The following is a 25,853-nucleotide window of genomic DNA, read 5'->3' as shown; positions in this document are numbered from 1 at the left end:
CTATTTTTAATCTATTAATTCATTAACTTAGTCTTAAAGCATGATAGGATTTATTACAGTAGATTATAATCAAACAAATAAAAACACTTTTTTTTTTTTTTGAGACAGTCTCATTCTGTTGCCTATGCTGCAGTACAGTGGCATGATCTCAGCTCACTACAATGTCTACCTCCTGGGTTCAAGTGATTCTCATCTCTCAGCCTCCCCAGTAGCTGAGATACAGGCATGTACCACCACACCTGTCTAATTTATTTATTTTTAATAAAGACGGGGTTTCAACATGTTGGCCAGGCTGGTCTCCGCCTCCTGGCCTCAAGTGATCCATCCACCTCAGCTTCCCAAAGTGATGGGATTACAGGCATGAGCCACCATGCCCAGTCTAAAAATATAGATTTTTTTAATGCAGTGAAGGTTTTTCACTGAATCCTTCATGCCACTTCATATCTAACCCACAGTGGCCTAAGTTGAAAGGTATTTACCTTGATAACGATCAAGTATTTTTCCAAGACCTTTGCTGCCCAAAATAATCATCAACACTGGAGTCTTAGCTGTTTTACTTCTAAAGACAGACAAAGGAAGGAAGATCAGAACTTTTAACAAATAATCAAGCATAAGGACTTTTCTCACATATGAGTATTACAATTTCTTTTACTCCCGTCCAAAGGACATAAATCTGAAGATGCTTAGTCTGAAGAATGTAATCTTTAAGGCTGAAAACCTAGCACTTGTCCTAAATACTAAATTCACAGTTTTAGAAATAAGAAATAAGTTACAAGATTAACTACAGAATAAAACATTAATATTACACTTTTGATCTTGTTCCACTTGAAAGAAGTGCATATTTTGGACTTGCCAAAACTTATAATTGCCTCCTGCTACGACTCATGACTTCCGTGGAAAACAAAAAAAGCCAACCATCTAGCAGAAGAATAAAAGATGCCCATGAGGAAAAACAAATTAAATTGGTCTGTTTCTTGAGCTGGGTGGTAGTTACATGGATGTTCACTTTTTAAAATTTATTAAACTGTGTATTTACATTTCAAAAATATTCTGTATATGTGTTATATTTTACAATACAAAAACTTTTTTTAAGGTTAAAGGAAATAAATTACGAAGGCAGAAATTTCATTTGTCATGAAACACCCTGCCTTCATCTCACTTGGCCAGAATTATTATACACTATGACAGGGATAACAAGAGAAAAGTTGTCATAATTTACTTTAAAGGCCTAAACCGGTCCCCCACCAAATTTCAATAGTAATCTTTGTTGTTTTATTCAACACACTTTAAAACTTAAGTTCTTGGCCGGGCGTGGTGGCTCACACCTGTAATATCAGCACTTTGGGAGGCCGAGGCAGGCAAATCACAAGGTCAGGAGATTGAGACCATCCTGGCTAACAGGGTGAAACCCCGTCTCTACAAAAAATACAAAAAATTAGCTGGGTGTGGTGGTGGGCGCCTATAGTCCCAGCTACTCGGGAGGCTGAGGCAGGAGAATGGCGTGAACCGGGAGGCGGAGCTTGAAGTGAGCAGAGATCGCACCACTGCACTCCAGCCTGGGCGACAGAGTGAGACTCCATCTCAAAAATAATAATAATAATAATAATAATAATAATTTAGCTCTTAAACATCACAGTGTGTGTTGCATTCCATATGGTAATAGTGATAACTTATATTTGCATAACACTACTTACTTGCAAAGAGTTTTCGCATTGAATACCTCGGAGATAGACCAGATATAATTTTTTCCTACACTACAGATGAGGAAACTTATGCATTTATTATTGATTAGCAACATCACAAATAGTGACAGAATCAGGATTAATTCCAACTTCCATACATCTAATGAAGGGTTCCTTTAACATTTTATGAGGAGAAAGAACTTTCTACTTTTCAAAGTTCTGAGTTTAAAAACAGGATCTCAAAGCTGGTAGTCCCTGTCATGGCATTTGTGAGTTTCCTGACATTCCCAGTGAGGAAAGAGAAATCCACTAAATATGGCTGTGAAAACAATAAACTAAGGACCTATGCGCAAATCTTTTTCAGTCATTTAATTCACTTCTAGTTGACATAACAATGTGTCTGCTGCCACAAAGGTTAGTTTAACTTGGGTGCAAACATAAAAGTTATGAGTATTCAATAACCTATGTTCAAGGGTAATCAACACCTTTTTGCCATTGAGGAAGTGTATAAAGGAGAGATATGACCCATCCATTCCTGGCTTCTCATCCAAAACCATACTATTCCCCATAGACGTGGAGTAATTTATTTGGTTGGTGTACGACAGTCATGTGTCTACTTCTCAGTATGGTAAGGAAGTGTTCTAAGATTTTGTTCAGTGGATACTTTAATTACTTCTTCTGCCCTAGAGGGTTTTTTTTTTTTTTCTTTCTGAAGTAGAGTTTCATTCTGTGGCCCAGGCTGGAGTGCAGTGGCACAATCCCGGTTTACTACAATCTCCGCCTCCGAGGTTTAAACGATTCTTCTGCTTCACCCTCCGGAGTAGCTGAGATTACAGGCACATGCCACCACGCCCAGCTAATTTCTGTATTTTTAATAGGGTTTCATCATGTTTGCCAGGCTGGTTTCAAACTCCTGACCTCAAGTAATCTGCCTACCTCCACCTCCCAAAGTGCTGGGATTACAGGCGTAAGCCACCGTGCTCGGCCCTATAGGGCAATATTAACTGAGATTCAGAGATCCCAGTTCTTTTGAGAGCTAGCTCTGCCACACATGTCTGTAATCCTGAGCAAATCACATATATCTAAGAATGTTTAAAGAATTTTAAAGCTTCCTTATCTTTAAAATAAAGGAAAGTACCTTATCTTTAAGGTACTTTCCATCTCTATGGACTAAATGATCAGAAAGGCTTTAGGAGGTATACTCCATAGTTTTAAAGACAGACTGACACTAATATAAAATCATGTTGATACTCTGGCCTCATAGTTCCTGAAGACCAATGATCTTCTACCTCCACTGGCCTGTGTCACTTAACATCCTCAAGCTCAGCCACACTTTGAATTTTTGTCATTACTTAGAACTGATCCCTCCACAATAACCCTGAAAGTTCTTCATGCCCTTCACCACTACCTTCAGATCCTCCCTCCACATTCCAATTTTTCCCTTTCCTTCACTGTTGCTGAATCAGCCATTACACACTCATATCCCTTGCTATTCTCCCAACCCATCGACACTCTAGTGTCACTTGCCTTCCTACTCAACCAAGGGCCCATATGGAGTTGGCAGTTTCAGTGATACTCACAGCATCTCTACTTCCAATTTTCTGAGCATTGCTGGAGAAAGTCATGAAATACAGGAGTGATTCATCCTATCACCAGGCTAAGGCCTTCCAGCAACTTGTCAAGCCCTCATCACCTTTGGCTCCCCACTGCGCAGACCCAAAGTTTTCCAAACCTTTTCAACTCCTCCACTTCAACTTTACGCTTCACTCCCCACTTACTTTTGGCAAATCAATAAAAAAGAATCAACCCATTTCAAATGCAGCCACCTCCCAGCCATCAACTTTCCTCCTCAGAACTCAAAATTTCCTTTTGCTTTCATCTAACTTCTTTCTTTCTCCATGCCACATCTGCATTTTGTATTCTTCTACATTCTACGGATTTGGACAAATGTATAATACCATGTATACACCGTTGTATCACAGAGTAGTTTCACTACCCTAAAAATCGTCTGTGCTCTGCCTGTTCATCCCTCCTCCAACCTAACCCCTGGCAACCACTGATCTTTTTACTGTCTCTATGGTTTTGCTTGCCCAGAATGTTGTGTACTTGGAATCATACAGTATGAAGCTTTTTCAGATTGGCTTCTTTGACTTAGGAATATGCATTTAAGCTTCCTCCATGTCTTTTCATGGCTTGATAGCTATTTATTTTTAGCACTAATATTCCATTACCTGGATGTACCACAGTTTGTCCTGAATGATATTGCTTCCAAGTTTTGGCAATTATGAAGAAAGCTACTATAAACATCAGTGTGCAGGTTTTTGTGTGGCCACAAGTTTTCAACTCCTTTGGGTAAATACCAAAGAACACAACTGCTGGATTGTGCAGTAAGAGTATGTTTTGTTTTGTAAGAAACCACCAAGCTGTCTTCCAAAGTAGCTGTACTGTTTGACATTCCCACTAGTCCCACTAGTAATAAATGAGACTTCCTGTTGCTCCACATCCTTGTCAGCATTTGCTGTTGTCAGAGTTCTGAATTTTGGCCATTTCAATTGTGTACAGTGGTATATACCATTGTTGTTTTGATTTGCATTTTCCTGATGACATATGATGTGCAGTATCTTTTCATATGCTTATTTGCCAACTGTGTATCTTCTGGTGAGGTGTCTGTTAAGGTCTTTGGCCCATTTTTTAAATGGGTTGCATATTGCTCAGTTTTAAGAGTTCTTTGTATATTTTAGATAACAGACTTTTATTTGATATGTCTTTTGCAAATATTTTCTCCCAGGCTGTGGCTCATCTTTTTATTCTCTTGATAATGTCTTCTGCAGAGCAGAAATTTTTAAATTTTTATGAAGTCCAGCTTATCAATTCTTTCATGGCTGTGCCTATGATGTCATATCTAAAAAGTCATCACCAAACCCAAGGTCATCCAGATTTTCTCCCATGTTATCTTCTAGGGGATTTACAGTTTTACTTTCAGGTCTGTGATCCATTTTGAATTAATTTTTGTAGCAAGGGTGAAGTCTGTGTCTAGATTAACTTTTTTTGTTGTTTTTGTTTTGCATATAGATGTCCAGTTGTTTCAGCCCCATTTGCTGAAAAGACTATCTTTTCTCCACCGTATTACCTTTGCCCCTTTGTCAAAGATCACTTGACTGTATTTATTTGGGTCTATTTATGGGCTCTCTATTCTGTTCCATGATCCATTTGTTTAATTTTTTGCCAGTACTACTGTCTTGATTACTATAGGTTTATAGTAAGCCTTGAAGCTAGGTAGTGTCAGTCCTTCAACTTTATTCTTCTCCTTCAATATTGTGCGATTTTAGGTCTTTAGCCTCTGCATATAAACTTTAGAGTCAGTTTGTCAATATCTACAAAGTAACTTGCTGGGATTTTGATTGAGATTACATTAAATATATGAATACAGTTGAGAAGTCCTGACAATATTGAGTCTTTCTACCCATGAACATGGAATATATTTCCACTTACTTAATTCTCCCTTATCAAAATTTGATAGTTTTCCTCACATAGATTTTATACATATATTTTTAGATGTATATCTAAGTATTCCATTTTGTCTGAGGTGCTAAGGTAAATGGGATTGTTTTTAATTTTAAATTCCACTTGTTAATTCCTGGTATATAGAAAAGTGATGAACTTTCATATATTAGCCTTGTCTCTTACAACACTGCTGTAATTGCTTATTAGTTCCAGGAGGTTTTTTTTGTTGTTGTTGAGTCTTTCAGTTTTCTACATAAACAATCATGTCATCTTCAAACAAAGGTCTATTTCTCCCTTTCCAATCAGCCTATCGTTTATTTCTTTATTTTTTGCCATATTTCCCCACAAGCAACTTCTTTATGTGCATCATGATTAGGGTAATCAATTCAATTATTCAAAAATAGGCTCTCTATTAAGATTAAAAGTGGGCATTATTATCCACTTTTATCCTGTATCCTGTATCCAGATATTACACTGTAATTAAACTGGTGTGAACTGGCACTGCCCTGGGCAATTGCATGTATGGTTACCCTATCCTATCTCTCCTACTTGAGGAGAGCCTAGTGTATTAATTGCCCTCCTATGTCCTCCCCCGATCTGCATTCCTTTCCTCTCCACTTGCAACCACTCTACGCACAACACACAAATGTTCTCAAACCTTCCTTATGGTATTTTGTTTGTTTGTTTGTTTATTGTTTTTTGAGACGGAGTCTCTCACTGTCACCCAGGCTGGAGTCCAATGGTGCAATCTCGGCTCACTGCAACCTCAGCCTCCTGGGTTCACGTGATTCTCCTGCCTCAGCGTCCCTAGTAGCTGGGATTACAGGCGCACACCACCACATTTGGCTAAGTTTTCGTATTTTTAGTACAGATGGGGTTTCACTATGTTGGCCAGACTGGTCTGGAACTCCTGACCTCATGATCTGCCCGCCTCGGCATCCCAAAGTGCTGGGATTACAAGTGTGAGCCACCGTGCCCGGTGGTTATTAAGAAAGTTTCATTGACACTTTTGCTTGCCTCAAGTCATTGCCTCCTCCCTACCCCCAGCCTCTGATTTTCACAGCCCAGTCACAATTTACATTTGCTTTCCCCGTTTCCTTCCCAAGTCAGCATCCTTCAGGTAACTAGCTGACTTATCCCCAGTAACCACCACTGCCCAACTGATTCTGTTCCTTGAAGGCTATTGACAATGGTCTCACTGACAAATCTCATGCCCTTTTCCCAGTCTTCAACTCAGCCCATCCTCTACCCTATCAGTCTCCTCTGAAATTTCCTTCCTCATCTTTCTTTGCCCTATCTTGTCCTCATCCTCCTCCTGCTTCTTTCTTCTCAGCATCCTGTCTACCTCTTCCTGTCTACCTCAAGCCCATGAATACTGGCGTTTACAAGGCTCTATCCTAGCCTTCCATTCTGCTCACCACACTCTGAACTGTTCTGACAGGTTCACCATCACCTCCATAAGGATGCCCCAAATCTTTCTCTATTTTTAATGGCTCTCATCCATCTGGATGGTCCATAGGCACATACAAGTTAACAAATCCAAATCCAAACCAATAATCACCTCCATTAATTAGACAAATATTTATTGATTGCACACTACTTGCAGGTGCTTAACTAGTGTCCCTTCCTATTTCAATCCTTGCCAACATCAACTTAAGTGACTCAGCTTCTGTCTTTGATTTCTTCCTCAATTCCTACATCCAACTGCCAACAAGTTCTGTTTCATTTACTTCTACAGTATCTTGCCCAACTCATCTGCCTCTAACTTAGGTTCTAATTTAGGTTCTCATCACTTCTCTTCTGGAGAATATTTCAACAGCTACTTAAATGGACTACCTGTGGCTCCTGCAATGAAGATTAATCTCTTAAAGCATAGTCTTGATCACATCATTCCCCCATTTAAAATATTTCTGATACTTATCTACTGCCTACTAAACAGTTTCCTTAGCCTGGCATTCAAGATGCTTCACAATATAGTCCTAATTTCCCCTCCCCATGCAGCATTCTCTCCCATTATACTGCCTCTAGGCTCCTCAACCTCCAGTTTAACCACATTCTTCTCCAACCCTGGATATGCTCATATATTCTTACCTTCAAGTCTTAGCACAGATTGGTCTCTACATCTCTGCCGGTTGAAGTCATCTCAATTTTTTAAGGCCTTGTTCAAAATTCCCTAATTAAGTCTTACCCATTTTTTTTTTTTTTCTGGCTAGAAAGTCTTTTCCTCCTCTGAATTCACAAAGTATTTTCTCTATGCCTCTCTAACAGTTCTCCCATGTAAAACAGCCTTTAGTTATCTGTCTTATGTGTGCTACGTGACTCTTAAGCCTCTTAAAGAAAGAGTATCTATATCTAATTAACCAGTATACTCCTTATATTGCTTTATATATAAAATAAGCTGGATGAGAGGTTGAAATATTCAAATTAACTTCATATCCATCATATAGCATATAAAATAATGAAAATGTACTTATTATAAAAGTTAATTTAGACAAATTTTTAAGAAGGTCTAGAAACTAATTATTTTTGTAGTTCTTGTTGGATCAAGAATATATGAATTACCTTAAACTAAAATTGCAGAACTGTATATTTCTTTATTGGTTCCTGAAACCACAGAGCTGGACAAGATCTTAGAGATCAGTAATTCCCCTCCCCTATCCTGACCACCAATTCTCTGATTGAAAAAACTGAAACTTCTGAGGGATTAAGCTGCCCCCTTGGTCACACAAGTCTGTAGTCATAACTATAGCAGTTACCATTTATTAAGAGCCTTTTATACACCACACATATTATAAATATACATTATCTCAGTCTCACATAATCCTTCAAGGTAGATGGCATTATCCCCACTTTAGAGATAACAGAATGCTCCAAAAAGTTAAGTAACTTGCTGTGGAAAGCTCTGCTTATTAGGGGCAGAGCTGTGTTTTAGCCCCAAATCTGACTGGCTGCGACAGAGGCAAGACCTATCAGATGTCCCGACTCTTGTCTCCTACTGTTCCTCCAGTAATTATACCAAGTAAGCGAACACGCACACTTACAAGTTTTAAGCTTTAAAAAAAACTGGAGGCATAAAGATTAAACAGTTTCATTATTGTAAAAGTTCTAAGGTTAATTCTAAGGTTATTTACTGCCAACATCTAATCCTCTTGTCAGAAAACTTCTTCAATGTGGAAAGGAGATATGTTTTCCTGCTTTTTCACTTCCTAAATATATTTTCAACTTAAAACCCATTTATCCAACTGCTTTCAATAAGCATTTGTTGAGCCCCTAGATGTTCCAGGCACATGGGAGGATACAAAGGTGAATAAGACATTATTTTTTCCTGAGAGTTCAGAAGCAAAAGGCAGACAATCAACTAACAATAGAAACCAGTCTTCTCCACCTACAGCAGCTCTGGCTAATTCAGGAACTTCCAACCACTTAAGCTCTTTATGGTACCCTGTACCTTAGGCAAGCCATTTCACCATGCCTTAGTTTCTTTAGTAAAGGGATTGATTAAAAAGGAATGAACTGCGCCAAGTAATCTCAAGGTCTCCTTTAGCTTTAAAATTCTATCGTCTCTGAGCTTACTCTTGAGATTATGCTTCTGCAAGTGATCCCAGCTACTATTATGGAAAGTGAACTGCTAGAAGCCCATTCTTCTTCAGCAGTAACTTCAGAAGTATCAAGTTCTGAAAATATTGCTACAAGACTGGGACTAATTAACATGCCTCCAAAGTTTATTTATAATATAAATTTTATCAAAGTTTATCCTCTAAAGGGATATTAAACATGACATTCAAATCCTTCTTACATTATATCACTGACTTATTATAGCTGTAATTCTTTAGAATCCATTTAAGATGTTTAAAATACAATTTTAAATAACTCCTTTTATCTACTCTTCTGTGGCATTACCGACATGAACAACAACAAATCAGAGTTAAGGCCTCTGCAGCATAAATCCTGTTTTCATTTGATTAAATTAATACTTCATATTGGATCACTTGAGCCTGGGAGGTTGAGGCTATGATTGTGCCACTGCACTCCAGCTTGGGCAACAGAGTGAGATTCTGTCTCAAACAAAAAAACCTTCATATTAAGTGGTATCTATTATTAACCTTCCCAAACTGCAGCTAAACTTCAGGCTGTTTTCCAGGCAATGGGGAGGGAAGATATGGAAATATTAGTATTCCAAATGAGTGGAAACATAGGACTGTGGGATTTGACTTTGCTGATTCCATTTCAATATCCTGCACTTTTTCTTCAAGTAGCACAGACAATATTTTTAATCATCCAGAAGTTACATAGTAACATACTTTCTCTTGACAGGGCTCCACATGCTTTATCTTTCTTCTTACTAAGTGTCTTAGGATATGATGCTTAAACCCTTCTTGCTCTGTAGGTTAACATCACAGAGGAGAAAATCAATCAAAAGAAAACCAGGAGGAAAAAAGAAGAAAAATAGAACTGCACCAATTTGGTGACTTTCCCCCCGCCCCCCCCCCAAAAAAAAGGGGAAAAAAACCACTGAATGTCAACTGTCAAAAACAGTCCTACCAAGAAACCTGGAAAAGAGTTTATTCATTCACGAGTCAACAGATATTAAGTGTTTCATGTATGCCAGGCACTGTTCTAGGTGCTAGGGTTTAGCAGTGAAGCTCCCCTGCCGCAGTGGAGCTTACATTCCAATAAGAAGAGATCAGACTTAAAGAACTCCTAAACAAAGTAAGATCAGATAGCGATTTAGCGCTGTGAAGAAAATAAAACAGTACTATGGGTGGCTCCTTGCGGGGAGGGGACAAGAGATAATGAAGGCGATCAAGAGGCCCTAGCTGACTAGACGCCGTTTGAGGTGAGTCTTAAATGATGAGAAAACTTTATTCAGTCTTATTAATGTGAGGTGGGAATGAGTCAAGTTAATCTTCGTGAGTGATCACAGTGGGGAAAATTCTGTATCCATTAATGGCAAACGAGGTTCCTTTTAGGATCTGGCTTTTAAAAACCCTCAAAAAACTAGTCTTAAGGAGTCACATTTTTCTTTTAAGATCCACTTTTTAAATTTTTCTAATTACTTTAGAGCTATTTAGGTAGACGCAGTTACTAGGAGGATTCCTTCAGAGTCTGATACCTCCCTCACTTGACACCAAATACTGAATGAGACAGGACTCAGCACTGCAGCGAACCAGCGCTCCTCGACCGATTAATGTAGCCAGGTGGAATTTTGTAACTCTTTCAAGAACGGGAAACAAGCTTTGGGAATTGTGCGGAGCCTGACCCCCCAAAAGTTAGTGTGGAAGGGGGGACCCCGCTGCCCTTTTGCACTAAGTCTCCCCCACTCCTCCGGGCGTCCCTGAACCCCCCCCCCGAAGTTATTGTGGACGGGGGGGACCCCGCTGTCCTTTTGCACTAAGTCTCCCCCACCCCTCCAGACGTCATCACTGCAGAGGGGCCGCTCTCCCTGGGTCAGAGGCACACAGCGAGTACGCGCGCGTGTGTGTACCCCGCATGAATCATCGGGGCCCGGTCCGCGGGGCGATGATTCATTCACCGCCCTGGAGCTCACGGCCACACGTTCCGGGTGTACTATGACGGCCGCACACGCAGCTTCCTTAATATTAAACAAATGTTTCAAAGTACAAACGCCTGGAGTCAGAAACGTGTAGACCCAGGAGAGGTGGCGGCGAAAAAATAGCACGTTTCGGCCGCTGCTCGAGTGTTGGCGGGGAGGGAAGGGGAGCACCAGGCACGACCGTCAGTGCCCCCCAACCCCACCACCCCGGCACGCGCGCGGGCAGCGCCCGCAGGGGGCGCGGAGGGCGTACAGGTGGGTGCCGCCGGGTCCTGCCTCCTGTCCCTCCCTGCCACTCGCGGAAGGCCACCGCGCCCTCCCCAACGCGCCTCTCGATCGCCCCTTTCCTCTCCGTGACATCTTATATAATAACCTGAGCTAATCAAAACGGAAGCGACGCGCGCAGCCGGGAGCAGATGCTCGCGCCCCGAGCCAGCGGCCCCCAAACTAGGTGCCCGGGCGCGCGGCTGCCGGCGGGGGAAGGGCCCGAGCGCCGACTCAGGTCGTCCCTCCTCGGCGGAGGCGCCGCTGCAACCGGTCCCCGTCAGGAAGCCGCGAGCGTCACAAACTGCGTCAGCTTCTTCAAACACATTTCATGGTCTCCCTCCAGCCAGGGAGCTGCTGCTCCCGCGGCGGGGCCGCGGCCAGGACTGGAAGGCGCCCCTCTGGGGAAGAGAAAGTTCCTCGGGGCCCTCCCCTTGCCCGCCCGGCGCCCGGCCCAGCCGCGCCTCCAGCCCCTCTCCGCGCGCCGCCAGCCCGGCCGCGCCGCCCACCGGCCCGCACCGAGGTCAGGTTAGGCAACTTGTGACCTCGGGGCGCCAGGCGGCCCCCTCCCGCCCTCCGGGCTCGCCCGGTTCCCGGGGCCTCCCCCCGGCCCCGCGGAAAACAGCCACGCCAGAAACTTCCCTGGGCCGCGTCGGGCGGGGAAGTCGCCTGGGTCCCCGCGCATCGCCCTTACCTTGCTCTCGAGAGGCCACGATCCGGGCGGGCCGCGCGGGGCGCGTGGTGCGCGAGCGCGCGCGCGTGGGGCGGTAGGTGAGGGAGCCCGCGCCGGCGGGGGCGGGGCGGGGCAGCGGGGGTGCGAGCGGCGCGGGGCGGGGGCTGGGCCGGCCCGGCGGGCGGGCGCGAGGAGAGCAGAGCCCGCGGCGGCGGCGGCGCTGGCGGCGGCGGGCGCGGGGCGAGCGCGCCGAGGGGGCGGAGGAGTTACCGTGGGTTTGTTTACGCATTGCTGCCCGGCTCGGGGCACAGCCTGCACTCCCTGATTGGACACAAACTGGGGCACAGCCTCTCGCAGCCGCCCGCCAGGCCTCCTAGAGCCGCCGCCGCGCAGCTCCCGGAGCGCCCTGCCGGGCACGGCCCACGGCAGTGCCCAGGCCTGGAGGGGACGAGCCGCAGTGGCTGCCCCGGGCGGGCGTGGAGCCAAGCGTTCGATCGGGGCTCGCAGTCGCCCACCTGTAGTGGCCCGACCTTGGCAAGGAGAAATTCGAAACTTCTCAGGCTGGAGACTTCTAACTGTACAGCCGCTGAGGGGGCACCTTCTCCCCCCACAGACGGAGTAAGAGTGCCCTTGAACAGATGGAAGGCAGCTGAACGTCAGTATGCCTCCCTGGCGATGGTCAAGTCCAGGCTTCCCGTATAAGCTGCCCTCCAGCCCAGAGCTCGCAGTTTCTTTTCCTGCCTCCAGCTTCTTTGCTTCTAATTACAAAGTCCCCCCACCCCCTCTGCCACCCCACCAGAAGTGACCTTGCCGCCCTGATGCTGAAGATCCTCCAATGACTCACCATGGCCTCAAGCCTTGATGCCTCGTTCTCAGAGTCCTCAGTAGCTGGGCCTCCATTTTTCAGTCTCCTCTCCACTTCGCTACCCTCACCCCAAAGCCTCCGTTTACAGACAACACCTGAAATGTGTCTGCCCTTTGACACTTGATTTTGATCCTGCTCTGTTCTCTGCCAGAAAACCCCTTAGCTGCCTCCACGTGTCAAATTTTCTTGGACACAGCTCTTGTAGCCATCTCCTTCCATCTCTGTGCAGTCTTCCTGCTCCCCCAGGCAGAATCCCCCCTTGTGGCTGGCATCATTCTGACTTGGGGGTCAATTGTGTGCCTGTGCTGTATCCTCTCTGATCTGTGAATTCCTTGAAGAAGAGTCTGCTTTTAACAGAGCTCTGGGGATGGGAGACATGAAAGCTGTAAGACTAGTATTGCCTCCGAATGTCTGTAGCTCTGGTGGGATTGGAAAAGTTCAGGAGTCTTTATCAAGAGGGTCCACAAACCTCATCTTGCAAAAAGCAAACACTTCCAAAAACTGAGCATGCCTTCCATTTTTCCTGCATCTCTGTATCTCCTCCCCACCACACCTAGCTATGTGCCCTCCGTACTCATAATGGGCACTTAAGTAACCCTTGAGGAATAAAATTGAATTCTACAGAGATGTTCCTTAAGCCAAGGCTGGCGGTGATCAAAGAGAATAGAGTAAATAATGAAAAAATAGACATGAACCCAATCATTTTACAGCTAATTCCTAGGCTAAAAGCCCTCCAGCCCTGTTTGGTAGTGTGGATTTGTCACTGTCTGATCAAACACTGAAGTAGACCCTGACCCTTCTTGACTCCTGGGACTGCTAGATTTTTTTCTCCGATGCACTGCTTGCAGTCCCATTAGGAAAAGTGTCTTTGAACTCTGCAAGTGAATCCAAGCGAAAGTGAAGTTTTCTTTCCCAAGTGATTCCATAGCAATAATTTAATGCAGCAAATTAATTACAAGTGTTGAAAGAACTGGAAATTCAACTAGGGTAAGGTGAGGCAATCCTGAGAGTAGCCATTGCTGGACGTGCCTTCTCCCCTGAGAAGTTTCCGTCAGGAAGGGGCAAAGAGAGGAGACAGCCAGAACCCTGAAGGGCTTGTCCAATAGGAGTTGGAGCCACAAAGGAACTGCAACTACTGCGGAAGACATCTTCCAAAGTAGGGGATGGGAGTACCCCTGGTTTCTCCCTTCCTCCCACCCTCCAGGGCCACCCAGTGGTAGAAAGCAGGAGAAGCCAGTGGACAAGATGACAGAGGGCAGGGGTCAGAATCCCTACAGAATATGTGAGAGCAGCAAAAGGGGATCTGAGAGCCCCGCGGCAAATGACTGGCACCTGGGCTTGGGTGCTGCTGCACTTGGTTACCTGTTCCTTTAGGCCGCATTCCGCAGTGCGGAACTGTCTCTTCCTGAGTCCTAGAATTCTCCCCTTCTTACTTGTCCCTCTTTGCCCTTCTGCTTCCATTACCCTTCTATCCTCTTCTTTGCCGTCACTCCCTTACATTTCTTTTTTCTCTCTCGTCTTGTGTACTCTGGCTCTCGTTTTTCTTTTGTGTTCCCATGTATCTCCTCCTGACTTCTTTTTTCCCCCAGAGTCTCTTCTCCCCTCTTCTTGTCATACTCCTCCCTGGGCAGGATGGCAACTTTCTTCAGCATGAAGGAGGTGACCAGGTTCCTATGGAAGGAAGAGATTAGGAACTATCATGTTGCTGCCCTTCCAGAGAGTGTACTAGATATTTTACACGCGTTATCTCATTTAATCTTCATCTCCTACTAGCTGGGCAACATTTAATATAATCTGGTGGCTTTGCTATTGCCTGTCACAAGGAAGGCTTTGTGCTGGTCACCAACAACACTGCTGACAGTTCTCTTACCTTTCATGGTTCCCGGCACCCTTTCTTCTTCTTATCCTACATCTTTTCCTTTCATTTGCACAGATACTTCACCCCAATCCCAACCCCCAGCAGTCTAATACATCCCCACTTTAAATCTCCAAAGACTGAGAATAGCTATTTAGAGGAGGTGGCATTTCAGCTGTTACTTGAAGGATGGATAGATTTTCAATAGATGGAAATGGAGGAAGGGTATTCTTGGTGGACAGTAAATTATATGGTTTACCTTGATTGAAACAAGGGATAACTGGGAAATGAAGCCATATTTCAGAAACTTGTCTTCAGCTTTCAGTTCTCTGAGACTGTTCAGAAACACAGATTAACCATGAGCATATTAAATATAGGTATGGTTTATATAATTAGAATCATAGTGTTTAAAGCCAGAAAGAATTTTCAGCATTGTCTGGTGCAACATGTCCAGTTTTAAGTGAGGGAACTGAAGGCTAAAAGACTTAATACCTGGAATATCATAATGATTAAACATAGCCATTAGAGTTTGACTACCTGTATTCAAATCCCTACTTTAACAAATTTTAGTTTATCTGAACTTGAATTATCTGTAGTTAAGTTTCCTCATCTATAAAATAGAGAAAAATGATAGAATCTACTTAAGTGGGTTGTCATGAGAATGAAATACCATCATATGTAAAACACTCTTGCCCAGTTTGGACTGCCATAACAAACTGCCATAAACTGGGTGGCTTAAACAACAAACATTCATTTCTCATGGTTCTCGAGGCTGGAATTATGACATCAGAGTGCCAGCATGGTCAAGGGTTGGCTGAGGGCTGTTCTTCCTCCTCTGGAGTGCTGACTTCTCATGGTATCCTTACATAGTGAAAAGACACTGAGCCTCGGTGCTCTCTGGGGTTCCTTTTATGAGGGCAGTCATCCCATTAATGAGGACTCCACCCTCATGACTTAATTACTTCCCAAAGGCTCCACTTCCCAATACCATCACACTGGGGGGTAGGATTTCAACATATGAATTGGAGGGGAGACACGAACATTCAGTCAATTATAGACATGTTATAGGGTGCCTGGCATATAGACAGTACTCATTAAATATAGGCAAAAAATATTATGACTTCCTGTGGCTATCCAGCTAGTAAATACCAGAACTAGAACTGGTCCTCCAAGTTTTTGTGGCCCTAATTGTATGTTCCCTGCATTATTTGAAGCTATGTCTTATGATGCTTGTTTAACACCATCTGTGAAGATATGGTGCTCCTCTAGTCTGCTGTTTAAATAAGTGCTCAGTTATCTTTGTAGCTCCAATTTCTCTACATTTCCTGCTTCCTGCTTCTGCCAGCCCTGGTTGCCCCCACCAGTCCTCAGCAATCTTCGTATACTGTGAAGTTCCAGCGGAGGAAGGGAGCAGGAAAAATTATCAGTAAACCTGTATTTTATAGTCAACTGTTTAGGTTACAAGTTCTGATATAGTAAACTTTTACTAATTTAAATTTCAAAGGGCCAAAAAATATTGAATTAAAGATATTCAAATTATCTGTTATTCTTCAGCCTATAGGGTGTCAACTCTACCAGCTTAAATTTTAGTAGTTCCTTAGGGGGATTCACTGGGACCAAGAAAAAGCATTGTTTGGGGTATCTAATTCTTCAACAAAGTTGTGATGGAAGAGAACAAATTTCTTTGTCCCTCCTCTGTTTCTTTCTTAGACACTGGTCCCACTTTTCAAAACTCCTCCAGCCCCATGACCTTTATGTAGTCTACTCTCTTTGGACTGTAAGCATCTTGAGGCAATGAACCACAACTTACTTGCCATTTAATGTCTAGAACCTAGCTCAATATCTGGAGTATAATAGGCAGCCACATGTTGTTGAACTGACTGACTTGAGCAATGCTGCACATACCAGAGGAATCCCTTCCTCCTCCCCCTTCAAATCTTTGTCTCCTTAGTTGACTGTAGCTAGTTGTCATCCTGCTACCCTAATGCACCGGAAAGCATGGTAACAGCTGAATGTGAAATAAATGTGCATTTTATATTATGAAGTACGTTTAAAGAGGTTTATTTTAATGGTGTAAAGCCAGGCAGTATTTTAAGAAGATCAGGAAGACATTTTTGGGGCAGCTGGACTTTCCCAACACCTTCACATCACACCACACAAACTGAAGCTTATCTCTCCTATAAATAAAGGCTACTTGACTTTCATTGTTACACATTTTACTTTAGATTTCTTAGGTTAATTGTCGACAGCCTGTATTCTACATATGGGTGTATTAATTATCCTGCCTAACTCATTTCTTAAAAGGCGCCATTTGTCTTAATCTTAAAAAGTAAGTAATTGTCCCACTTCTCTCTTACTTCAAGGCAGACTAATGACCCAATACCTTGATCACTCACTGCCTCTTGAATTCCTGAAATCTGCTTTCTACTTCCTCTAATTCATTTACATGCTTCCTCTAGGAAGTTGGAAGGAATCCAAAGGATGAATTCTAGATCTACTTCTCATTTTATGAAAGAGGAAACTGAGGAACAGAAATGCTAGTGGCAGAATCTCCAGTTCCCACAGCACTCTTCCCATGCACTATCCTCTTATCATGTGTCCTTAAAACACAGCTAAAAGTGAACTTTCCGTTGTCAGCTCCCCTCCTGACTTCCCTGTTTATGCCAATCACCACCATCCACTGGGCTTTTTTTTTTTACGCCATTCTCCTGCCTCAGCCTCCTGTGTAGCTGGGACTACAGGCGCCCACCACCTCGCCCGGCTAGTTTTTTGTATTTTTTTAGTAGAGACGGGGTTTCACCGTGTTCGCCAGGATGGTCTCGATCTCCTGACCTCGTGATCCGCCCGTCTCGGCCTCCCAAAGTGCTGGGATTACAGGCTTGAGCCACCGCGCCCGGCCTCACTGGGCTTTTTAGGATTAAAATGGGTGATCTTTGATGACTTCTCCTCTTTAGGCTTCTACTTCCACTTAGGGATGTCTCTCTTGCTCGTCTGTTTTGTCTGAATTGCCCCATGGTTCAGGGTATTTTCTCTTTACAACTGTTATTACAATAGGTTGCTAATGTCTCCAAATTCTTCCTCTTATAGAGTGAACCCAGCAGAAGAACCAACTTAATATTAAGTCAAAAATTTTATAGTTGTAGTAAAATGGTGCCATTTTGCTGTATAAAATCAAATTCAACTTGCATTCAGACTACCAATAAAATATGAGTTTATATTATCAAGCCTTTCTGGTTCTCAAATATATGGTAATAACTAGCTATGTGATCTTGGGCACATTTAAATTCTATGAACTGCAATGTCCTCAGTCTGTTAACTGATGATATTGTTAGTATATGTACCTAAGTCTAAAGGTTGTTTGAAAATTAAATGGGATAACAAATGTAAAGTACTTAATAGTAACAGTTGCAATAACTATTTGTTGAGGTCTTACTATTGGCCAGACATTAGTCTAAGCTGTTTAAATGAATTATGTCACATCAACCCTATAACATGGATACCATTATTGTTTCTAGATGAGAAAACTGAGGCCCAGAGAAGTTTAAAAACTTGCTTAAGGTCAACTAGCTAAGAAGTGGCTAAACCAGAATTCAAAACTGGGCAGTCATACCTGGACAAACCTGTCCACCAGTCTATGACTTGGAAATAACTTAGTATATAGTAGTTAATTTGTTATTTATTATCATTATTACCACTTTAAAGAGAGGAGTATACCATTTTTCTGCTTTCCTTCAAGATATGTTTCTGAAGTTGAGCCTTAGCATCATTTTTGGAAGAGATGGATAATCTTGATAATTAAATGTGCTGGGTACCACTTGTTTCTGCTTCCCAAAGAAAGGCAGGAAGGATGGTTAGGGGTTCTTGCACTGCCTGGACCTTGTAATCATCCTGGTCCCCCCCATCTCCACTTTGCCTTTCATAATATCCTTAATATTATAAAATGGGAATGACACAGGCAATCTCTGACTCAGGCATAGTTCATAGTGACAGGCCAAAGATTTATTCTCTGATTGCCCCTTATAGTTCCTTTAGGGCTTTCTCGTGGATAGAACCAGAAAATTCTCTGTGTGTTGCTCTGCTTGTTCTACCTCAGACATTTCTGCCTCAGAAGACAATTTAAGAAAGGGAATCTCCCCAGTGGCTTCCCAGCAAATAATTCTTTTGGTTTCTACTATAGTTATTTTATTTCTTGCCCTTAGGGTATCTTTTGCACCACAATCATCAAATGGTCTTATCTAACCATCTTCTGCCTGCTGATGATGCTCAAAATAGAATAAAATGCCTTATTACTGGTTTTAAAGTTCCTTTCCATGTGCCCATGAATTATTATATTTCTGCCTTGTATGTGGCACACCATACCCTCCCTGTTCCTTTCCTCTCCTCAATGGTATGTTTTTCCCTGAGCATCTAGCTGTTTATATTTGAACATCTAGTCTTTTGGATTCATAGGAACAATTGACCTTGCCCTTCTAAAATGAAATTTTCATAGATCCTAGAATCATAAAATGCCAACTCTGGAAGGACTTTTATAGATAACCGAGGCCAACAGATTCGTCTTCTAGTGAGGAACTAAGACCCAGAGAAGCCAAGGGTCAGGTGCAAGCTATAAAGCCTATGATGGAGGAAGCCAGAACCAGACCCAAGACATCTGCTCCATTTGTTTCTTATGAGCTGGAGTAGGAGACCTGGAAATAATGAGGAATTCACAAGTGTCTTTCCCCCAAATGTTTTAAGTTTTTGTATCAGTGGTTTTCTTAATACATTTTCAGGAGACCTAGAGGAATAGAATTCCATGATTTAAAAAATTGAGGCATAGAGAGACAAGAATTATAGAGCTGGGACTGTGTCCCTTAAGGATCATCTTTCTTTCCCAGTGGTACTTTGTAGAGTGCTTTGCCCACAGCCAACCCTCAACAATGTTTATGACAATGATGGTTAAGGATGACTATATCTCATATTTCTCTGTTCTCAGTCCTTTTCTACCATTTTGTTCTCCATAGCCCCAGCTATTTCTGTGTTTCAAGCCTTCTAGAAACCTGCCTCATCTTGTTTGGAGTTTAATGAGGGCATTGGGTATGTATTCTGTAGCTGCCTTCCATAGTTATGATGATGGTAATAACTTCAAATGATTAGGGATCTACCCTCAATCAGACATATACATTTTGAAAGCTTTCTAAACTTAAAGAAGTATGTTCCTAATATGTTACCATTTATTGCAAAAAAGAAACATTCTCTGGTTAGAATGTTTCTAACCAGATAATGGAAATACTGGATGAAACAAAATTAAATAGTTTAATGTTGATTTGTGTTTATAGGAATTTTCAGGATCTTTAGAACACTAATGTGAATCCTGAATTTCTAAGGGGGCAGGGTGATAAAATATGTAGAATTCCCCAAACATATTTGACCAGAAAATCATTTACTCATTGAACATCTTTCTAATGGGACTGTTTCAAATGATCAGATACCTTTCCCTAGGGCTTGTTTCCTTCTGAGTAATGACTAAGACGGCACCTCTTCTCATTATTTATCATTTCAGGACAGATGCTGTTATTTCTCAGCCCAAATTTCTGTTATTTCTTATCCTGATTTTCTCTAATCATAAGCTGTTTAACTCTGACCTCATATGTGAGCTGCTCAGTTCCCATAATCATCTCAGCTGTCCTGTTCTAATCTACAGTTTTCAAGCTGCAGAATCAAAAAAAGTTAATGATAATTACAGTGATGACAACTAATATTTATTGAGTTTGTGCTGTGGACCAGACATTGAGCTAACACGTGTTATAACATCCTACTTAATTGTCACCACAGCCCTATGAGGCAGTTATTAATATTTTCATTTTATACATGAGGAACCTGAAGAGAGCTTATGTAACTTCCCCCAAGAAAGTGGCACGCGGAGGAATTGGAGCTGGGTTTTTAACCTGTGTTCAACTTTTACCTCATACCTGGCATTGCCCTTTCGGTGCTAGTTCTCTCTCTCTCTTTCTGTCTGTCTGTCTCTCTCTCTCTCTCTCTCTCTCTCCATATATATATATGGGTGTATTAATTATCCTGCCTAACTCATTTCTTAAAAGGCACCATTTGTCTTAATCTTAAATATATATCATATATATCATATATATATATGTTTTTTGAGATGGAGTCTCGCTCAGTTGCCCAGGCTGGGGTGCAGTGGCATGATCTCAATTCACTGCAAGCTCTGCCTCCCAGGTTCACACCATTCTCCTGCCTCAGCCTCCCGAGTAGCTGGGACTACAGGCGCCCGCCGCTATGCCCCGCTAATTTTAGTTTTGTATTTTTAGTAAAGACGGGGTTTCACCGTGTTAGCCAGGATGGTCTCCATCTCCTGACCTCGTGATCTGCCCGTCTTGCCCTCCCAAAGTGCTGGGATTACAGGCATGAGTCACCGTGCCCAGCTATTTTTTTTTTTTAATTAAATAAAAATCTGCTGCCTCTCCAAGCAGAATCCTTTTGAAAGCAAAGGGCCCGTGGTTCAGCCTTCAGTTCACTCTTTTGTGCTTGGCACAGCACTTGGCATTCTGTAGCAAATACTCCTTTGGAAAGAGAGATTAAGCAACTTGCCAAAACCATTCAGGTAGTAAATGATAGACTCACATTTTGAACACATACCCTGCTCATCACACCCTCTCATGGAGTTCTCATCAGCACCACGCTCAGTGCACCAGGTGAGTCCCCCTTCTTTTTTGAGGTCACCCCCACTCGGCTTCTGAACGTCCCAAACAGGGAATTTTGTCCACTCCTACCCCCACGTTCAGTCTGCCCTCTCCCTAATAGACAGCATCCTAAACCTGGTGAACTAAATTTACTGGTAAATGGCTAGTGGGCTAATGGCACTTTGGTGATTGTCCTTTGCTAATTTTACTGTTGTTAGAAAGTTGTTCTCAACCCCAGCACTTTCCATTTGGGAGCTTTTTCAGAGGCCAGAATCTCTATTTACAACCAAAACGCCAGGGTGGCAGCGAGAGGGCGCGGTCCAGTCGTGGTACGCCCCTGGCCACTCCGCGGCACCGTTACCCCGCCCCCCGCCTGAGCCACCGGCGCGCCCCGTTGTAGCCATTGGAGACACCACACGGTCTTTTAGGAAAGCGGGCCATTAGCCGGTGTTCAGGAGAGAAACGTGCCCACCTCCCCACGGGCGGGTGCTGATCTGCGGTGGAGACCTCGTCCCCCGCAGAGAGCGACCGAAATCCCCTTGGGCCGCTGGGTCTTGCATGGCTGGATGCCTGGATGCCGCCTGTCCAAGGCTTTAGCGACCGTGTCTCCCTTCATGACCTTGGCCTCTGTGACAGGCAGGCCCAGCAGCTGCCCCAACATCCCGGTCAGCTGGAGCCTGTTTTCCTGACATGGGTTTTCTCTAAACTTCATGTCAGATTGGAAGCGCACTGCTGAGAAGCCCCACGAGAAGGCCCGGACATCTCAGTACCCTGACTCCAAGGTGGAGCAAAGCCTGGTTCCCCATGAGAAAGTGAGCTGGCTGGCCGAGTGACGAGAATAACGCCCCGAGAGTACACTGCCAGCTCTGTCTTGGACGGGCCCATGTGGGCAGACCCTCAAGTGGGTGAAAGGAACTTCTCTCCTAAGTTTAACAAAAAGGATGGGTATGTGGAGAGAAGGAGCCAGCATGGCTTGTATGAGATTGAGAAAGGTAGACTTAGAACTCCTGCATGTCGGACAGGACTGGTTGGCCCAGGGCTTTTGGGGTGTTGAGGCCCCAATCATACTGCAGATCCCATCTTAACCAGATGGAAAAGGGATAGCAAGGGAAACTAAATTACCCACCCTATTTCTGGGAAAAATATCCTGCAATTTGTAGCCATCAAAAGGAAGGACTGTGGAGAATAGGCAATCCCAGGGTGGGTGGTAGATCCAGGAGAGAAAATGAGTGCTACATTGGAGAGAGAATTTGGCTAGGAAGCCATGAAGTCTTTATAGAAATCTAGGGAAGAAATGCAGGAGTTGGAGAAACAATTGCACAAATTCTTCAGCCAGGAACATTTTGTGGTCTATAAAGGCTATGTGGATGATTCTCGGAACACAGATAACTCCTGGATAGAGACAGAGGCTGTGAACTACCATGATGAAACCGGTGAAATAATGGACCATCTTCCTCTGGAAGCTGGCAATGATGCCAAGAAAGTGAAATGGGTGGACATTAATGATAAATTTGAGCTTTATGCCAGCCACTCCCAATTTATTCAACTTGTGTCTGAGAAACAAGGTGCCCAATGGAGTGAGGACATGTATCCTGATTGCCAGGGATAGTGGCTTGGAGTCTCGTGTGAGCCAAAGGCCTTCAAATGATCAAGAGTGGGTGAGAGGCAAACAGCACATAACTCCCACTAAATAGGACAGGGAGGGTCACCTCTTTGGTGATTAATTCCAAAACTGTGCTATATGAAGGCTTTGTATTAGGGAATAATATTAGACAAATATGGGGAAATGGGATCACAGAAGTTTTGGCTTTCCTGTTAGAAGAATATACTCACATGCTGTATATATTGTATACATGGTTTAAACTAACTTACACAACTACTGCTCTTTGGAGAATTGTAAGAAAAACAATGACATCTTCCTTAACAACCATAGCCTCTACTTTTCAGCCAGTTTGCATTTGTCAATTCTTCTTCCTCCTGATGTTTTAATGTGGCATAATCTAATGTATAATCTGACTTTTGAGTTAACATTTATTTTTTAAATTTAGCATTATGTGGTCTTGTTTTCCTTGCTTTTGAGTATGGGAGCTTTCTGGCTTTTCTTTCTTTTTTTTTTTTTAGAGCTTCAGTTTTATAGGAAAAGTTCAATCTCTATTTTTGTCCACAAGGATCAAGTGCTTATGAACCAGACCAAAAAAAAAAAAAAAAAAAAAATGCAGTGACAAAATGAGCTTAGATCCAGCCCTCTGGTTATCAGAACTCTTTCTGTCTGAACAGAATAAACTAAGCTGAAGATAATGGTTTCTTCTCATTTCAGAAGAAGACCCTACAAGTGCAGATTCTTGTCATGCAGATGGCTTTATTGGGACATGTATATAATCCAAGCCTAATGAAAATACAATAATTCACATCTACCTTTTCTCAATTAAAATAAAAACCCAATATGCAAACAGAGAAGATGCTTATAGTCAGCCTGCAAACACAGAGACAGCCTCTCTGACAAGAATGTGGGGATTCCAATAGCAACAAATAGGTCAGAAACCTGTTTTATTCTTTCATTTCTCATCACCTAAAACAAGCCAGTTAAATTTATTTGCAACATACGGAAAATTAACTCAAACCACTATAACGAGCCTTTTATGACTGAGGGAAAAATAAAGACAATTGCAGGAGTTGATAGCATCATAAGAGGATTGCTTCAATAATAATAGCTGACACATTCCGCTTACTATGTGCAAGCACCCTTTCACATGCTTTATGTATGGTGACTTATTGATTCCTAAAGATCACCCTATAAGGAAGGTACTCTTATGTTGCAGGTCAGACTCCCTGGGAAGCAGATTCCAAGAGGGAGATTAGATTACAAGATGTTTACTAGGGAGTGGTCTTGGGATCAACACCTGGGAAAAGAAGGAGAAGAAAGGAGGATTGAGCAAAGTGAGCAGCTGAGCTGGAATGCAGGCCCAATGGAAGCCTCAGCCAACTCCATCTAGAACTCTGGAGCTGGGAAGGCCCTTTTAGCTTCCCTGAATTGGAGTGATGGGGCCAGGCCTTTATACCCTGTATTGATCAGTCATTGGATATGGCTATGACCTCGAGGGAGAGAATTTCTTCAACCAAGACAATCCCAAAAAGGACTGACAGCTAAGGGACATCTTCTGGTAATATTCCCAGCCACTGAGAAGTGGAATCTGGGAGGAGGGTGTGTGGGGTGCATAGCAGGGTCTACCACATATTATTATCTCGGTTTACGGATGATGTAACTGAGGCACAGAAAGGTTATAGAACTTGAACAAAGTTATACAACCAGTAAGTGGTAGAGATAAGAGTAGAGCATAGATCACTGGGCTCCACAGTCCACACCCTTGACCGCAATACCATAGTCTTTCAATAATTACCCTCCTATTGTTCCTGTACACTGTTCCTTTAAAGAAAAAGAAAGAGAAGTTGTCATACCATTATATCTCTTTCTACATGCACATTTGAGCAGAGTTCCCTTTTCTAAACTTGAAGGATAGTTGCATGATTTTATTTTTCTTTTGACAAATGTTGTATTTATGTGGGTGATGACAGTTGTAAAAAGTTCACCTATGGATGCTCATCATTGTTCACGCCCAGGAACAAATTTAATACATCACTTTTACTTGTGCATTCTACAAGTGCTACTTTTTGGGATGGAGCCTTTTGTCCTATATATTAGTCTCCTCTCGATCACTTTTCCAGGTGAGATATACCTCTGTCTTTATTTAAATAATTTTAGTACCCAGTTTGCCTAACATTTTTGAATGTTCCCAAAACCTACTTCATTTTCTTCCCAAAATGGAAAGCTCCTAAAAAAATACATTTACATATATTCATTAATCATTGCAAAAACATTAAATAATGGTCTTTAAAAAGTCTCAAATTTAATATATCCAGAACAGAATTCTTGATTTTTCCCCCAGAAAACTGTTCCTCTATCACTCTTTCCTGGTAAGTGGCACCAAAATCCACCCAAATTGGACAAGAAAACAAGGAATTATCCTAGATTCCTTGCTTTCCCTGTACCAGAACATTCAGTCCATCTGTAAAATTTACTCAGCTCTACCTCCAACAAAATACATCCAGGGCCAGTTGCAACTCTGCCCCTTCACTGATCATCCTAGTCAAGCCACCAACTCTCCTTCTCTAGACTTGTGCAATGGCCTCCCAACAGACCTCACTTCTGCTGCCCTCCTCCTCTTGCAGGTCGTTTCCCACAAAAAATGAAATGACATTTAAAAAAATCCCAGTCACATCATGTCCCACCCTCTTAAAACCACCTGATCACTTCCTTTTGTACATAAAATGCAAACTCCTGACCCTAGCTACCTGTTCTGGATGATGCATACTGCTTCAGTCTTACTTGGAAAGCTAGTAACATTCCACTTTTGACTAGGCTGGCCTTCCTCTTCTTAACACACTTCATACTTGCTTCTGCCCCAGGGCCTCTGCTTTGCTTTTAACCTGCCCAAAATGTCCTTTCCATACAGAGTCAGTTCCTTAGGTCACTCAGGTCTCATTCAATTAACAGCCCCTCAAAGAGAGATGTCCTCACCACTTCAGCTATAATGACCCATACAGTCTGTTCCTACTGCCTTACCCTGATTTACTTTCTACACAGTATTTAACACTAGCTCAAATGATCTTGCATATATTCTGTTTACCTTATGAAGAAGAGAACCTTGCATAAGAGCAGGGATTTTTCTGTCTCATTGATTGCTGTAGCCCTAGTACCAAAATAATATCTGGCATGTCAAC

At 42.8% G+C, this 25,853-nt stretch overlaps 2 protein-coding genes and 1 pseudogene across 11 annotated transcripts in view; 2 read left to right on the top strand and 1 right to left on the bottom strand.

Annotated features, from left to right (window-relative positions):
• Positions 1–11,757, bottom strand: part of PCGF5 (polycomb group ring finger 5) — a 130,894-nt gene extending 119,137 nt beyond the window's left edge. For 8 of the 10 annotated variants that reach the window (XR_013398127.1, XR_013398128.1, XM_077946755.1 and 5 more), the window contains exon 1: positions 11,699–11,757. The gene's annotated coding sequence lies outside the window, so the exon portion shown is untranslated. Of the gene's footprint in view, positions 1–11,642 lie in introns of all 10 variants that reach the window. The other 2 variants (XM_077946753.1, XM_077946756.1) reach the window with 1 other exon arrangement.
• The window catches only part of LOC107000219 (uncharacterized), a 106,940-nt gene continuing 91,763 nt past the window's right edge, over positions 10,677–25,853 (top strand). The window contains exons 1-3 of the mRNA XM_077947983.1: positions 10,677–10,751; positions 10,806–10,995; positions 11,135–11,771. Coding sequence (XP_077804109.1) covers positions 10,677–10,751; positions 10,806–10,995; positions 11,135–11,771 — 902 coding nt within the window. The remainder of the gene's footprint in view (positions 10,752–10,805; positions 10,996–11,134; positions 11,772–25,853) is intronic.
• On the top strand, positions 21,785–22,808 carry LOC144331044 (ADP-ribose pyrophosphatase, mitochondrial pseudogene; annotated as a pseudogene).

Source organism: Macaca mulatta, chromosome 9 (assembly GCF_049350105.2).
Source record: "Macaca mulatta isolate MMU2019108-1 chromosome 9, T2T-MMU8v2.0, whole genome shotgun sequence".
Classification (NCBI taxonomy): domain Eukaryota; kingdom Metazoa; phylum Chordata; class Mammalia; order Primates; family Cercopithecidae; genus Macaca; species Macaca mulatta.
This window is presented reverse-complemented; position numbering and strand designations above follow the sequence as displayed.